Source organism: Neoarthrinium moseri, assembly GCF_022829205.1.
Source record: "Neoarthrinium moseri strain CBS 164.80 chromosome Unknown scaffold21_Wmoseri_CBS_16480, whole genome shotgun sequence".
NCBI lineage: Eukaryota > Fungi > Ascomycota > Sordariomycetes > Amphisphaeriales > Apiosporaceae > Neoarthrinium > Neoarthrinium moseri.
Window position 1 is genome coordinate 25,239 of NW_026055135.1, and position 17,317 is coordinate 42,555.

Genomic DNA, 17,317 nt, shown 5'->3' on the forward strand with positions numbered 1-17,317 from the left:
CGAGCCCGTCGATATTACGAGTTCTCATTCGAGACTGTATGCAGAACAGCAAGTGTAGCCAGCGTTGATTTGATGAGGAAACAAAGCTCGTATTACATAGTCCCCTCTCACTTACACCAGCCCGTGCCGTATAATGGCGAACGCCAACGTCTCCATACCCATGAAGTTGGACGCCTTCGTCTTCAACCAGGATGTCTGCGACGGTGGTGAGTTCGATGCCAAAATAGCACCCATTACCCAGCCGAATTACACGTTTCTTCGTACCACAGACTACCTGCTGCAAAACGACCTGCTGGATCCCGTCGACCTAGCCAACGCAACGCCGCATGACCGTAATATGCGTCTCACAGATCTAGGAACAGGAAAGATTCGTGAGAAGCGCCTTGGTGTATACCTCCACTGGATTCTTCCCCGCTTATATCGATCGGGCAGCGCCGCCACCCCGTCTGCGGCCTCCCGAGGGTCTTCGACAGCCACAGCGCTCGATCCGACAGCTCCTCAATTTCGTCCGGTGCCCACCCGGTGGCTCGTGATCCGGAAGCTGGATGCTAGTACGATAAAGCCTGTCAGTGCGGTGGGATTGGTTGATTTAGTTGAAGGTTGGGTCGTGGAGAGCGATCGGGTCAGAGAGATCGACAAGTTGGCTGAAGGTGTCGACCTCCAAGTCGATGTATCTCCTTATATCCTCTCATCCTCTCACAAGGCGGTCACTACCGATCCGAAACTCCTCGGGAAACAAGCCGAGATCTTCATTGGGTACAAGGAATCAGCGGAAACGTGGGCCGAGTCCGGCTCGGCTCAGGACCGAATCGACCTGAACTTGCTCAACAGTTCAAATCAGTTGTTCCCTGATTACCAGCCTCATAATTCCAATGTCTTCTCTGTGTTAGATACCTTTAAATACAGGGACAAGGACGGGTCATGCAAGGCGCTCACGGACGCTGTTGCAAGCTATTATGTCCTCGGCTGGCATGACAACACCAGTGATGATCCATTCACTTTGAAGGGAGAGAAAAGAACAAAACGCCTTTCCGACCTGAATGCCATCCTTCATGACATGGCAGATCTCGATTCCTGGCTGAACGACACCACCGACACGCACTCCATTTGCCACGGCGCCATGTATGAAGTGGAGTGGCATAGCCGTTGGAAGAATGGCGACGACACTAGCAATACACCGCGCAACCTTCCTGCCAACTCTTTCACCGAGAAGTTGAAGTGCAAGATGCCCATTGCGGTGGGTACGACGCCCATGGACAGCGTCCTAGCCTACATCCACGCGAATCACGAGGAGGAACTGGAAAACGATATCTTCCGTATCGAGACGCTTCTACGTGCCCAGAGTGACAGTGTAACGGGCCAACAAGCGGGTGAGGACGAGGTTCAGAACTATAATTTTGCCACGTCCGGCGGTGGCGCCTTCTACGTGCTCCCTGTGGAGAAGGACAGGCCTGCCCAAACACCATCGGATGAGGACCAACTGCACCTAAAACTAGCAAACCAAGCGCAGGCATTGGTGAACGCAGGCGAGCGAGCGCTTCAAAAAACGCAGAAGGGGCTATTTTCGTTATGGTGGAAGTATCAGACGGACCGGGACAGAGCTCAAGCAGTTGACAGCTACCAAACGGACGCCAGGAATCTGACCTCGGAATACGAAAGCTTGAACAAAATGTTAGCGACGCAGAGAACAGCGGTTTCCACAGAGATTGGGAAATTGTCAATAACCCCAAAGACGGCCACACTGAATGAGTTCACGCTGGCGAAAGATCCTAGCCTTCTCGTGGCTGGAGCGGCATCAGGTTGGCCCGAAGACTTCTTAAAAGCTCTAATGTGCCGACTGGACTACCAAATCGATACCTTTGGTCAACCTTTAGATCCCGAATTCAAGAAGAAGTACTTCATTGGTTGTATTCCATCAGACCTGCAGCCGACTGCTCTGGCTCTCGTTCAAGAGTTCCTTGATAACACGCCATCCAGGTTTGAGGATCAGACCACGAGACGGGAGTCAGTGACTGGAGACGAGTACAAGACCTATCGGCCGCTCTACCACGACCATGGCGATCCGGATGTCCAGCACCTCTTGGGCGCACCGTGGCGTGATCGTTGGACGAGTACGCAGCCGTGGTTCCCACTGTTTCTCGAGTGGCAAGCGGAGTTCCACCACATCGAGTTCGACAAGTGGCAACTAGAGCAGACCACATCGCGAATAGAGAGCCAGACCAAGTTTCGTCATGGTATCAAACCGGACAAGACACCTCTGTGGGAGGATACTGATGTGGGAGATGATATTTGCACGCTATCCGGCCGGATCCTTATCCTCCCTCAGCCTACCTTCTCGCTTCAGGCCCAGATCGATCAGCTCTTCAGTAGTACCAACCCAGACCTCCTCGATAAGTACCTCTGTCTGGAGGACAGGAATGCCTTGCAGGCGGGCGTCTCTTCGTTGGCGCTGCTGTCGGCGCCGCTAAGTGGTTTCGTCAATCAGCTCTCTACTACGCTGCAAGGAAACCATCTGAAGCCGAATATCAGATTTCCTGGGCAATCCCCGGAGCCCATAGCGGCTGCATGGGCCGAGAGTAGTGCAGTTGGACTGGAGGAAAAGCAGCTAGGCTACATCGGAATCCAGTCGGATGTGACACCATATGGAAGCCTGGTAGGCGTTCCTCCGAACGGATACTCTGCTTTCAAGCCCGCTACGCACGGCCAGTTCTGCTTCACGAGGCTCAACATCGTCGATAAGTTTGGACAATGCGCGCCGGCTATCGAGAGGGAAACTGACACGGGTATAATACCGTCTATCTACCCTTGTCTGAGTGACTATGTGGCACCACAGAACTTTGGTGAATACGCCAACGTCGCACGGAAGCCCGCCAAGACCAGTGTCTGCGAGTTCGCCCAGATCCCACCTCAGATTAACCAACCTACTCGGTTGAACGCCGTCTTCGTCAAGCCGGATGAGGATGCATCCAAGGCCGCCGGGCCTGCATACTGGCGGCCGGTGCGGGCGTGGGACTCACCCATCTGGGGCTGGATCGTGGTCAACTACGTGGACAACGGTATCCAGTTCTTCTTACAGGACGGCACCTTCTACCGCGAGGCACGCGGCGCCTCGCCCGATAATCCGCGCCCCGTATCGAAATCTCAACGGTGGAAACCCTTTGGTCGTGGCGCCTCCACGCCCAACACGTACCAAATCGATCGGCTCATCGACCAGTTCACCGAAGATGAGGCTGGCCAGAAGTTTCTAGATCACTTCATCAGTATGTGCACCGACTCTGTTAATCAGAGCCATCCAGCACCCAGCTCGTATGGTAGGTTTGTCAATGCGCTGGTGGGCAAGCCTCTCGCCCTCGTCAACGTAGGTTGTACGCTGGAGATGGCCAGTGACGCGCAGGCCAACCAGTCCACGGCCAAGGGCCAGCCGGATGCGCAAACGAAGTACCACTTACTTCCACAATCCGATGACGACCCAAATCAATACCAGTTCGCGTTAAAACTCGGGGACCATAACCGCTTGTATGATGGGCTAGTGGGCTACTTCAAGGCCTTTGAGAACCCGTGGAAGCAGGATCCACCCTTGGGAAACGAGCTTGACCTGAGCACACTATACACTACCTACGGGGACATCAAAGAGGACTCACGTGTCAAATCGATCGATGAGAGCACATTTCCAAAGCTCAAGGCCTTCTACACGGACCCCCGCCAGTATGTGGACCTCAACGACCCAGCGCCACAGTTCCAGGCGGCCTACAACGCCAATCTCAACCGCTCCGTCTATGGATGCATTGTTGACCCGTTTCTGCCGCTTCATACTTACATGGGGGGCGGCATTGCTCCTGTTCAGCCTCTACAGCTACCAGACTGGACGTGGAAGTCAGCCCTGGACAAGATGACAGCCTTCTTCCATTTTGGGCCCCTGGTGGTGACCGACGACGTGCCTGGGTACAAAAGCGATTACGACTTGCCCAGCGACTACGCGAGCAAATGGGAGCAGTTGACGGTGCCGAACTTCACGCTTCCACTGCCGTCGCTCAAGGTGGCGGACTGGCGGTGGCTACAAGGCTATCCCCCGGGCAAGCCGGCCCCTGAACCGCCAGAGACAAGTGAGGTGGTAGCACAACAAGACGACCAGGAGGAGAAATTCATGGCGTTGGCACTGGGTAAACTTGACGCCACACCGCGGTTTCAGCCGGGACCGTACACAGCTGTTGAGGGGTATCTGCAAATGAAGGCACCCATCGAGATCAACGGTGGAAGGAAGGCTGAGTAAACGCTGTGGCCATGCATTTGTCTCAAGCGTTTACATTTTCCCGCACATTGCTAATATAGATTCAATGGGTCACATCGCTTTCCTCCTACCTGCAATTACTAATTACCGTATCTACATCCATTGATCAAGCCGACACGAGTCCACTTTCCACCTGCGGTAAAATAGAATACCTACTTCACTGGTGGCTGTGATCGTGATAGTAACATATTTTGCATGTCTGAGACCATGGATAGTCTAGATTCAATATTGCCAAGCGACGTTCAAGACAAGCTTAACCACCCGTCGTGGCTGCAGTGAATGTGTGGGGAGGGTATGTCGAAAGCTGCTGGTTGGTCTATAAAAGGTTTCAGCTCAAGCAGCTGACTCTTTCTAGACTCATATAGGAGCAGAGATGGTCTGCAGATGTACACAAGTAGTCTCGAACTATTGTGGCCATCTTTCAGCTCCACACGACCTAGAATTGGCTGGCTGGATGGAAGGCCGCGTAGGCCGTCCCGTAGTATTAGCGTGCCGACAGGCGGTTAAGGCGCCGGTGCGCCAACCCATGCAACCCAAGAGTATGCGGTAGAGCGATGAACTTGTAACATGCAGGGGTGTGAATTGTTAGCGTGGTACTGTGCAAACACTAAATCTAGTAGACACAGTCTTAGTCGGACTGTACGGCACTTCGACAGCACAGATGTCTACACCTAGGTGTTTAAAAAAGCTCGCATGCATGAGAGTACTTCGTATTAGAATCTACACATCGTCTTCCACAGACTAGTACGTCGTAGTCCAGTGTACAGGATTGCTAAGCCGATATAAAACACGAGATGATGATTGTACCGAATTGAACGTAATTAGTTTACTTATAACTATCGTACGACACACTTGCCTTTGGGAGGTGCTACGAGCCATATTGTATCACAATTACAAACCAATTTGGTCTTCAATCAAACCAAACATCACACCCTGGTCTGACCGAAACCCCCTCATGCCACGTTCATTGTGCTCGAACTGCATCGGCGGGTCTCTTATGTGCTACACACATAACGCAACTAAAGTGATGCTAGATAGGCCAACTAACTACCGATACGGATACCCTGAACCTAATATGAGCCGCTTAATGGTGTTTGCGCAGTTAGACTGCGGGAGAACTATGTTCTGTTTTCACGCTATTGCTATTACCTAAAATATAACCCGAGGCTCTTTCCCCCTCAGTTTGACAACAATAGCATGGTCGACGTTTTAGTTACAACCACGTTCAACGCCTTCGTTGTGGCCATCATTAGCGTCGTCTTCACCCAAGATAGGCTGTTTGAACGAGTCGTGGTAATAGTTGTATCTGTTGGGGTTCGCCTTGAAGAAAATGTAGTTGCCAGTCTTGTCAGACACGACTGCCAGGCCCGAGGAGGGATCCACATCTGTGACTGCTCCTACAGCTGTCGGTGAGCCCCATCCACCGACAGGCTGCGTACCAGTGTAAATAACCCGCCAGAGCTGTTGGGTATTGTCGACATAGTACAGGTATACCTCGAAGGTACTGTCCGGGAAGGGGATCAGAGTGGCCGCAAGCGGGGTGCCCAAGACGGCATTGTTGGACCCGGTGATGGGGTTCTCTGCCATGCAGAAAATGTTAGCTCTCGTGGAAGGACATGATGACACAGACTGTGCCTCTTGGAAGCCGACCCACTTGACTTTGTGTTTGACCAAGCATAGTACAACGTGGCGTCCTTATAGTTTTGGAAAATCATCATGCGGGTTCCTTTGGACTTCTCTATGACAGCTGCCAGGTTGGAGCTCGGGTCTGGATTCAGTCCAGTGTAAACGTAGCGGGTGCCCATAGTGGACTGCTGGAACCCGTATTCGGTAATCAGCGGCTTCTGTGAGACGCCCTCGGGATCCCTAGTCCATCATGTAAGTCATACATGGCCGAAGTTGCTGGCAGCCGGAGCCTACAGCAACAGAACCTACTGGAGAAAGTAAACGTAGTCAGAGGTCTCCCCATCAGAGGCTGCCGCTATGGCGTTGTAATCGCCAGGATCAGCAACAGAGGTGGTAGTGGCGTCGATGGGGTTGTAAACGGGGGAAAGGCTGGACACAGTACTGGCTTTATTCCCCTTTGCATCGGTGTAGTTAGTGATGCCGTAGACGGTAGTCTACAGAAGTGGTGTCAGTGTTTTCTCTCTCGCTCTGATCGTTATTCGAGCGCTGAGCTCTTGGGGTGGGGGGGCAAGGTTTCTTTTCTTTTCTTCTTACCGTCCTGTTGTGAATGACAGCTGCCAATCCAGTTGTTAGACGAACGGGACCTTTGACGGCTCCATAATCACGGAAGGGATCATAGTTCTCCGTATCAATACGTCGAACTTCCAGGCCCAGTTGCTGCGCCGCAGTGGGAGTGTAAAGCCACACTTCATGTGGATCTAGAGAACTGACGATAGCAGCAACGCCTGACATGTTTGCAGAGATGAGTCCGCGACCAAAATCGGAATCGTACTTGGTGAAGTGAGGGTAGAGCTTTGATGAATCGACAAGGAGACCCCGACGGAATTTTGTTTATCTAGCCAAGGAGTTATTATATGCCCAGCGAGGCACAGTCTAGCCTGCAACTACTCATGTCTCTTCAGCAGAATGTTGCATGAAAATAACCCACCCGGATCCCTGCGACGAACTTCAAATGCGGACCAGCACATCCTGCAAGCTAGATCAATAGCGATTTGAGACTTTCTCATGTCTTACGTTCCTTACCTACTCGACTAAGCCATCCGCAGGTTGACTGTGCTCCTCTAGAACTATCGATTTGACAGAGACCTATTACAGTTTCACACCACTTGAGGTGACCATGCAGTGTGACAAAGTAGTCTAGTGTTGACGCGTCTGTAAGATGCGAGGCTTAACTCAGTGGGGAAACGGAGGTCTGCAGGGGGGCCTATAGGCGGACTAGTTTTCTGGGGGTGGGTACCGTAAGGGTACACGGATCACTCCCGTTGAGGCCAGGCCCGACTATTGAGGTGACAAGCAGAGGGCTTCTTGAAATCTCTCCAGCTGGCTCGAGTGTGAAGTGGCGCGCGTTGGCGCCTGTGCCGTTCGCACTGTAACCCACAGGTCACTCCTATGGATGGGCGCTAACGAGGGGAGCCGCTATGTCTGGTCTGCGCGTATGTGGGAGAACAGGCTGCACGAAAAGGCTTGGATTCACTCACTGAAGCGTGCTCATGATGCTGAAACTGTTGCAGCACGCCTCGGTCTCTGGCTCGAACTCTCCATTCGAGCCTTGTGCAGCATTTACTTATCAAGCAGCTCAACGACGGTCAAAGCTAGAAAGTGCTTGTATCAATACTGTTCAAGAACGCCAGATCTTCATTTTCGTTTCGATCGATAGTCGCCGTCGGTATTACGTCTCTGACCTGCCTTCCTGAAAAATCTCCCCGGTGATAACGGGTATAGCTGGACGAGCCATGCCCGACACGTGGTGCGTAGATTCGCACCACGTCAGTGTCAAAGTAGGGGATTGTGCTGTCCACCTCCTGGTCAAGAACTCCGGAAAGAAGAACCAGGAGGTATGGGGTGCTGTGCTTGTAGATGGAGGCACTTCCAGCCTGAATCCTAACCTCGTGTCCTCCAAGAATGCGATTGAGAGCATCACGGCCAAGCTAAGCAAGCTTTACAGGCTCAAACAGCTGAACTATGAGACCATTGTTGTAAGCCATTGGGATGAGGACCACTACGGTGGTCTGGTCGATCTGATATACAAGGATGCCTTGAAAGCCGAGAACGACAAGAAAAAGCTGTACGAAGTAATGGACTATCTGATGTGGAAGGACGAGGGCGGAGAAAAAGTTCCTGGCACATACTTTTACTGCCCCAATGAGAAGGAAAGTCATAGCAGCACTGGTAAAACCAAGACCTTGAACGGTCTTCCAGCCCGCTTTCGGCGCAACGGCATATATATCGAAGTCTGTACCGACGCGGACCCGGACCGTAGCACAGGGGACTGGTACCCCTTTGCCATACTCAAGTCGGCAGAGGATAACCTATACGATGTTCTGGGCGTCAACTTTTTCGAGAACAAGGGGCTTAAACCCCCAGTGGGACCGCTCACTCCGGTACAACTTGTGAACAGCAACCCACCGGGGGAGGCTGGCTGGCCAGGCATGTACTGTATAGGTGTCAAGAACCAGACATTCAAACAACCAAAGTCGAGCGGAATACCGGAGATCGTCCCGGAGGGTGTGACAAAAACCAACCAATTTTCCATTGCCCAGGTCATCCTTTGGCCGGATGGAACCAACCCGCCGAAATGTTCGCACTACTCTGCTGGTGACGCAGACGAGAAGCGTGAGAGGCTTTACATGGCGTGGTTATACAGTCAAGGCGTGAAGAGAATTACGAACATGAAGTTGAGCCATCACGGCTCTCGCTCATCATCGCCGCAGGAGACTCCAATGTTCCAGCCAGTAAACATTGTAATATCCAATCCTACAGGCTCTTATTTCCATCCAGGTATGCAAAAATATTCATAATCTAGCATTTCAATGTAGTTTCTCTTCTTTTCCCCCCTACTTCACCCCAAAGTCCCCTCAGGGGCCTGATCAAGGAGAGTTCTGATGCTGTCAACCAGGTTGGGAGACTATCTTCTTTCTTGCGATTTATGCAAGATATGCACTGGAAAACCTGGACTTGCCGGCTCCACGAATGTTTGCCACAAAATATCCCTTCTACTTTGCTGTCGATAAGGACAAAGAATTTGTCAATATCGGTGACTCGGACTCAACGAAGCCCACGCTCAGTACTAAAGCATTCGACGACAGTAAGCACGGCAAGATTCTCCAGGAATTCATCAAGGAGGCGTATGGAAAGTTCTTATCATGGGGCGGCTCCACCGAAATGGCTGTGTACAATTCAGCAACATCGCCCGACGCCAAGCGCAAGCAGCTGATGATGCTGTTACTTGCGCGGTGGGACAACTACTGCTGGCCAAAAGCAGACCTCTACGATAATGCCGACGGAGCCACGCCAAAACCAAAGGTCACGAAGACAACGTCTAAAGCGGCACCAGAGAGCGTAATGGTGCGTTCGTCCCAGAACGATGCCTTGGATGGAAAAATAGGCTACACTCGTTTCAGCCTAGACGAGCTGTTCATGTATGATCGGCCAAAGACAATCACGGCGCCGAAAAGTACGGACCTTATAGGCAAGCGTAGTCCCCCATATGATCTCAATGGCGACAAGACTGGGAAGAAGTTGAAGGTAAATTGGCTCGATGTTCCCAAGAAGAGCCTTTTCAATAAAAACTTCCGCGGCGCACAGCTCAAGGATCCCACAGATGAAGAAACTGATACAGATCTAACCACCCAGCCCATATCGGAAGAGGGGGCGTTCTTCTCCCAGGCTGGCACGAACATCAATGAGATGGATCATGAGGACTGGGAAGTAGATGATGGCGACGCCAAGAGTAAAGCCACCGACTTGACACTGCCCAAGACCCTGTCCCATCACAAGCTGGGTTCACGCCAGGAGGAAGAAGGCAATCTACCGGCGGCACCCCAAGGGGGTCTTGTCGATCTCGATATTGATGGCTGGTACATCTACGCCAGCCAGGCTACGAGCGATATCCAGGACACCGATATTCAGAGAGCGACGATTCAGTATCTGCGAGTCAACCAGGTGAGCCCGTGGGACGGTTTCATGGCTACATTGCACTGCGCGGCGATCGGACTAGCCAGTAACCCGCTCGAGGATGCTACAAGTTCGTCCATTGAGCTTTTGGGCAAAGACGAGCTGCGAGGTTGGTTCCAGGACGCTCTCGGCGCCGCTAATGCGCTCGTATTGAAGAGCACAGATACTGCTGCTGCTGGGATAGGGGGTTTTGCTCTCACAGTTCCGATTGCGACGCTCACTCCTCCCTCCCCTACCAAGAATGACGAGCCAACGCCGCTCCTATTCACCACCGATTCGATGGCATTGGCCAACTCGTTCCCGGACAGCCAGCCACCAGCCATGGGACTGCGGGATGGGGCGACTTCTATCATACTCGGTCTCGATGTCAGTGCAGCACGAAACGACACCATGACCTTGACATTGGAAACCTTGGCCAGCTTTGTAGGACTTGAAGACATCTTGACGCAGAATCCCCTGCTATCTGTCTTGTCAGGACTGCGTTTTGTCTTGCCCGGCCCTGGCCATCCAGGCACAGGTAATCGCAACGCCATCTGGTTTGTTCCTCAGATGGCTTACGCTACCACGCTGCGGCTCCAGCTCGATCTATCCAAGGATGACCGCGAGACCCTGGAGTCTTATCTGGGGGTGCTTCAGTGTACCGTCACAAGTGCTTACCTCATCGCGCGACGCAAGAGCACCTGGATCTCGGGCATTAAGGATATCTGTGTCCAGACAGAGGGCGAACTGGTGCTTGTGGTCGACGTGGTTCTTGCCGGTCTCAAATTCAATGCGATCATGGAGCTCTGCTCAGAGGGGGTTGTGGTGCAGCTCATACTCAATAGCAAGACCGGCAAAGTCATCGACACGATGCTACAGTGGCTCAAGACCACCATCATCAAAGAAGAGCACCAGACCAACGGGAACGATCCGTTCCCCTTCAAACAGTGGCTGAGTGAAAACGCTGGATCTCTCTCGTTTCCGAGCTTTGACTTTCGGCGGTTGACTCTTTCGTTCGTCCCATCCTCTATAGATGGGTCCTCGCTGTCATTCGCCAGCTTTGCGCTAGACATGGAACTTGAGTTCCAGGCCAAGGACCAAGTCGTCATCTCCCTGATCACTTTCAACTACTCGGTTGCGGGAGGCTCAGGCAGCTCTCTAGAAGCTGATCTTTGGCTAGGTGAGTTTTCCCTCTCGCCGAAATCTCGATGTGCTAACCACGGCCCGTGATGCCAGCCCCCTCATACAATGTGAATGGTCCTGCTTTGCGACTCCTACCAGACTTTGAAAACTACGCATGGTTTGAGCCACTGGGTCGTGATGCTGGCCATACCTGGCCCTCGAATCTGGACCTGGGAAAGTTAGTGGGCTTCACCTCGGATGACTCGCCTCCGAGTATATTTCCCACAACCGTAACAATGGCCAAGCTATATGTGAATGCCGAGGCGATCGGCGTCGCTGGCAGGCTACGCATTGCTTCAGATATGCATTCGAAGCCACCAATCTTCAGTATCGATCAGATTGACATGGCTGCTTCCTATAAGTTCGGCTCCGGGACTTCGTCTGGCGATGTGGAAATAGCCCTCGGTTTGAGTGCGCTGATCCAAGCCCCTCCTACCACGGACCTCGAGCCAGCAGAGTTGAGGGGGGCCTTTCACTATGATGGATCTAAAAAGTCTTGGTATCTGGTAGGTACCATTGACAATCTCTACATATCCCACCTCTACCAGTTTTTCCACAAGGATGTGCAGCTCAGCGCTGCATCTCTCCTTGGGAGTATTGGGGTCAAGCAGTTCAAGGTACAGTACCTCTACCAGAGCGGACAAGCCACCCACTTTGAACTGGAGGGAATCTTGGCCATTGGGAATCTTGACTTTGTTCTCGACTACCGCAATGGCGGCGACCCTTGGGACTGGGATTTCCACGCCGATGTCCACTTTAACGAGAAGACAAAGGGATCCACGTTTGGGGCGATGCTGACAGACATAGTTGGGGATATAGACCTCCCGGGCTTCTTGGACGATATCAAGATCTCCGTGGACTCATCTGAAGACCGGGTTGGAATTCGGTTGGTGCCGAACAAGGAGAAAAAGTGCATCGTTTTCACCTTGTGGGTTCAACTCGGCGGCTTGCGGGTCCAATACATCCAGTACGCGTATTCGACGTCGGGTACGTCGCAGACTACACCGCCGACAATCAAGCGGGTATTCCTTACGTCAATCAAGCCGTTTGACAGTGTCGATGTGCCACTCTTGGGAAAACTGTCCCAGCCTTGTGATGAGGCCATTGCTATGTGGGTGCAGCCGCAGGCTGGCTCCGATGGCCTGACCAAGGGAGAGGTGAAATTGGTCAACGATATAATCAAAAAGCCCCCCTTGTCCCAGGAGCCACTGCCGTACAAGACCATCAAGAGGGCTACAGCCGACACAGACACCGTGCTTAGGAATGGGGTCCACCTCATGATTACCCTGAAGGACAATCAGGGAAACGTCAATGTCGTTGTGGACTACGTGCTAGGTGGCGGGTATAGCAAAGATCCGGACGCTTCGAGCGCCTCGGAAGATGACTCTGACCCTGAAGGCCAGGACTCCGGCATGGTAAAGTACAGTAAATCGTACGGCGGCCTATCGGTGCGCAACCTGGGACTGAAATATGCCAAAGACACGCTGACCGTCAAGGTCGACGCTTCGGTCAAATTCGGTCCCATGGAGTTTGCTGTGTCCGGTTTTGCTATCGACCTCGCCTTCAATCCCGGAAAGGGCTTCAGCTTTTTCAACCTCCCGGAACCGTCAGTTAGACTGGATGGACTTGCGGCAGTATACGACAAGTCTCCTATTGCGGTTGGGGGTATGCTGGAGCGCATCGATGACACCATGTATCAAGGTGCTCTGCTGGCCAGCTACAAGCCGTGGCAGTTCTCAGCCGCTGGATGCTACGGCGAGATCAAGGGTTTGGAGCAATACAAGACATTTTTCGTCTATGCCCGCCTATTGGGGCCGCTCATCACTTTCGAGTTTGCAACCATCTCGGGCGTGACCGCTGGCTTCGGGTATAACTCTAGCATGCGCTTGCCCACGGTCAACACCATCACTGACTACCCGCTCATCTCGAACCCGGCGCCGTCGACCCCGGACCCCCAGGGAATCATGCGGAAGCTAACGGAGAACAAGCAATGGTTCTCACCGCAACAGGGATCTTTCTGGATCGCGGCCGGGCTCGACGTGGTGGCCTTTGAGATGCTTGACGTATCTGCTGTGCTCGCCATCCAGTGGGATCCCAACATCAAGATTGGTATATTTGCTATCGCCACTGCCGACATTCCCGCCAAGGTAGCAGGCAAGTTCGCTTTTGCACACGTGCAGCTCGGCATGACGGCAATTATCGACGTTGCGGCGGGTACCATGAAGATCGACGGGCAGCTGACGCCGTCGTCGTATATTCTACACCCCGACTGCCACCTGACGGGCGGCTTCGCGCTGTATACGTGGTTTGGCGACAGTGTGCCAGAGCTCAAAGGCGACTGGGTCTTCACACTCGGTGGATATCACCGACAGTACAAGCCCCCGGTGCAGTATCCCGATCCGCCGCGCCTCGGCATTAGCTGGCAGTTCAGCAGCGCCATCAGCATCCGCGGCGAGGCTTACTTCGCCATCACGCCCAAGGTGTGCATGGGCGGCGGACGGTGGGATGTGTCTCTCCAGTTGGGCCCGCTGGAGGCGTATTACTACGCCTTCATCGACTTCCTCATCAACTTCGCCCCCTTCAACTTCGTTGCAGACGGGGGCATCGCTGTTGGCGTCCGCTTCACGATGGACCTGTGGATAGTCACCATCCACATCAGCGTGGACATTGGTGCCACCATTCACATCGAGGGACCGCCGATCCATGGCACGGTGCACGTGGACTTCTGGGTGTTTGGATTCGACATCGATTTTGGCGGTCGTGGCGACAGAGCTGAGAAGCTCTGCCTTGATGACTTCATCATCCTGGCCTGTCAGGCCTCAGACGGTCCCGGGCCAAGCGGCCTATTCCACGCGATCACACCCGAGACACCCGTTGGCCACGCGGCGCATCGGAGGGTCGCCGGAAAGGTGGAAGAGCCAGAGGAGGATTTGAGGAATCCTCACGTCCTCGTCGTGCAGTCAGGCTTAGTCCCGGACCAGCAGATACAGTCACAGCCAAGCGGAGGGCTTTGGACAGTTCGAGCAGCCACTTTCTCGTTCGCCGTATCTTGCAAGATTGCAATTTCGAAAGCCACTATAGTAACGGGCCGACCTGCCGCGACAGGAGCAACAGGAGGAGACGACGCGGAAGCGGAAGATGAGCCGTCCTCTGAAGTCTTGGGCACAGGCAACCCGATCAACGCCCGCCCAATGTGCAACGCCAACACGTTGACTACCGAGCTCCACGTTCGCATTACGCCGGTTGCTCCGGCCAGGAAGCAGTTGATGCTAGGGGTTGAAGGTGACAACGACGGGGAAACCGTGTGGAACAAGAATAAGCCTATTGTGAAGAGTCTTCCTGCAGGATTGTGGGGTCCATGTCAGTATATGTCCAATTTATCGTATCCTTCCTCTATTCCGTGTCCCCTCGGCTGACCAGAGATCACCTTCGTTCCACAGATGACTGCAAGAAGGACCCCAGTTATAATACCAATAACAAGGACTATCTCAACGGCGACACTGAGGCGACAGTCTCGCTGATGTGCGGCGTCATCATCAGCGTGCCCGATGCTGCCGTGTCCGACAAGGACAAGACATTTCCGTTCAAGTACCAAACGTTCATGGTGCAGGAGCTGGACGAGAAGCTATACAAATTTCCGAAGCTGGAGGCGAACGAGAAGGCCTTCCTGCCTGCAGATCCCGGTGACAAGAAGAAACAGTGGGACCAAGTGCGCCAGGCGTGGGAGAACCCCAAGATGGGCTCCGATGCACCGTCACAGGGCGTGGCAATCTGGGAAAGCCTAGGCCTGAGTGATCTTGGCTGGGACCCAGCTAAGGTGAACAAAAAGGCTGATGAGGAGCTGACGGGCCAGATGCCGAAAAGTCTCGTAGACGACCTCGAGGGGTACTATCTGTGGGCTCCATTCGTGAGTGGGTAAAATGCATTGGAAGAGGGCGAGTTCCGTTTACTGCTGCGATGAGGAGAATAGGCCTGAGCTATTGGTTAACAGAGAGGAACAGTCAATGCCACACGACGTTACCAGGGATAAGTGGTCAAATTGTATGAAATCTGTATATGGTATCGTTCGTATATGCTGCTACACCTATCCAGCAAACTCCTGCGCTTCGGCATTCACTTTTTTATTCCTTCGTAGCAGCCCATGAGATAAGCAAAAGAATTTTTGGTGTAGTACAGTTGCCGAAAATCCGTCCGTTCCAGACATGTATCCGACATTCAGGGGGGTATATTAATTACATCATCAACCAACCGCAAAACATTCCTCGCAAGAAACCAATTCTAAGCCAAACACGCATGCCCGCTCTACTGCTCAGAAGAAGCGTCCCGCTCAGCCGCGCTCTCGGCGGCCTTCTCGCGGGCCGGATCCCTGGCCGAAGCACCAAACTTCTCCTGCTCGTGCTCGAGCGCGTGGCCGTTCGTGTTGGCCAGGTTCTGGTGCTCCTCAATACCGTGCTGGGGGATGATTCTCATGCCGTCGCCAGACGGCTCCTCCTTGGCGGGGGTCCATGCAAGGAAGTCACGGCGGACCTCAACGTAGTCGTAGGCGAACTCGCCAAGTTGGTCGTCGTCCATACCAAGGAGCTCAGCCTCCTCGCTGGCGCGGAGGTGCAGGCCAGGGATCAGATCAATGACCTTGGCAATGATGGCCGACACAACGAAAGAGTAGGCTGTGCAGGCGACAATGTAGGCAACCTGGATGTAGAGCTGCTTGTAGTTATGGTTGATCCAGCCACCAGTGATAACACCTGTGTTGACACCGTCCAGGCCGATGATGTAGTCGGCACCAAAGAGGGCGTTGAAGATAAGTCCAACCATACCGCCGATACCGTGCTCAGCGAAGACATCGAGGGAATCATCGATCTTGACCAGGAACTTGACTATAAACGTAGTTAGCAAATATTACTTCTCAGTCCATGTATCTTATGGCAACGTACCCTTGGTTCCGAAGTTACAGCAGACGCCAGTAACGACACCGAGAACAATGGAGGCCCAAGGAGGAATGAAACCAGAGGCAGGAGTGGCGGCCACAAGTCCGGAAATGACACCGGAGCACCAACCGACCATGGACCACTTCTTGGCAAGACGGAAATCAAGCAGACACCAGGTCATGGCGGCGAACATGGCAGTCAGGCACGAGTTCCAGCAAGCCATGACGGCACGCAGGTTGGCGCCGAAAGCGGAACCACCGTTGAATCCCAACCAACCGAACCAGAGCAGAATCGTTCCGAGGGTGATGAGAGAGACGTTGTGGGGTCGGAAGTTGAGCATCATCTTCTCGTGGCGGCGTCCAAGGACCCACGAGTAGGCCAGGGCCGACATACCCGAGACGATCTCGACCGGGCCACCACCGGCATAATCGAGGACACCGTAGTTGAAGGCCCATCCGTTGATGTTCCAGACCCAGCATGCGACGGGGCAGTAGACGATCGTGGCCCAGAAGAAGGTGAAGACCATGGCGGGTAGGACACGTCCTCTTTCGGCGGTCGCACCAACAACCAGTGCTGCGGTGACGGCACAGAATTGCATCTGGGCGCATATGATGTCAGTCTGACAGTCCGCTGGTTCACGCGACATCGGCCCAAGCAGAGCCCCGTCCGACGGGGAGCACAACATACCTGGTAGAAGGAGTACAGCAGCTCAGGAATAAGCGGCGAACCGGGCGAAGGCACGGCGAGGGTGTTCATCAGACCAAAGTGGTGCAGATCGCCGATGAAGCCGTTGGTGGCCGTGCTGCTGAAGGCCAGAGAATAGCCCCAGAAGTACCACTGGAAGACGATGACGCTGAAGGACATCATGACGACCCAGATCAGGGACAGGGCTGACTTTCTTCGAGACAATCCGGAGTAGAGAAAGGCGATACCCGGGACCATAATCAGGACCATACATGCTGCAACAATGATGAAGGCCTGGTCGCCTGACTGATACCATTGGTTCAAGTTCTCGGTGGCTGTTAAAGAAACGTGTGTCAGTGTACCCAGCAATACAAGGCGGCCAGATTGAATCCCGGAATGTTACATACCGGAATCGCCGCCGGTCTCTGGGTCCGTTCCATTGAACTCCGTGGGAGCTCCAATCCACGAGTACGACATTTTGTCGAGGGTGTCGTCGACGACGCTGGCGGATCCTGCGAGCTTCGTCAAGGAATTCAGGTGGTGGTGGTGGTGGTGTGCCCGAAGTTGACCTGCAAACGAGCTCTGTCCAGGTCGATAACTTCTGTCCCGCGGTCCA

General features: G+C 53.5%; 4 protein-coding genes across 4 annotated transcripts; 2 read left to right on the plus strand and 2 right to left on the minus strand.

The window, feature by feature from the left end:
* Positions 1–133: 133 nt before the first annotated feature.
* JN550_006162 (uncharacterized protein) lies at positions 134–4,270 on the plus strand (the record flags this gene model as incomplete). The annotated part of the gene is made up of 1 exon (XM_049317870.1): positions 134–4,270. One exon carries the CDS (start codon positions 134–136, stop codon positions 4,268–4,270), a length of 4,137 nt encoding a protein of 1,378 aa, XP_049171722.1.
* Positions 4,271–5,497: 1,227 nt separating this feature from the next.
* JN550_006163 (uncharacterized protein) lies at positions 5,498–6,706 on the minus strand (the record flags this gene model as incomplete). The annotated part of the gene is made up of 4 exons (XM_049317871.1): positions 5,498–5,868; positions 5,919–6,154; positions 6,224–6,408; positions 6,509–6,706. 4 exons carry the CDS (start codon positions 6,704–6,706, stop codon positions 5,498–5,500), a joined length of 990 nt encoding a protein of 329 aa, XP_049171723.1.
* A 1,001-nt stretch (positions 6,707–7,707) lies between these two features.
* Positions 7,708–15,119, plus strand: JN550_006164 (uncharacterized protein; the record flags this gene model as incomplete). Its single annotated transcript, XM_049317872.1, has 5 exons — positions 7,708–8,752; positions 8,871–11,087; positions 11,144–14,449; positions 14,530–14,996; positions 15,081–15,119. The coding sequence occupies 5 exons, from the start codon at positions 7,708–7,710 to the stop codon at positions 15,117–15,119; spliced, it is 7,074 nt and encodes a 2,357-aa protein (XP_049171724.1).
* A 272-nt stretch (positions 15,120–15,391) lies between these two features.
* On the minus strand, positions 15,392–17,178 carry JN550_006165 (uncharacterized protein; the record flags this gene model as incomplete). The annotated part of the gene is made up of 4 exons (XM_049317873.1): positions 15,392–15,966; positions 16,024–16,615; positions 16,705–17,036; positions 17,109–17,178. The coding sequence occupies 4 exons, from the start codon at positions 17,176–17,178 to the stop codon at positions 15,392–15,394; spliced, it is 1,569 nt and encodes a 522-aa protein (XP_049171725.1).
* Between the last annotated feature and the right edge of the window lie 139 nt (positions 17,179–17,317).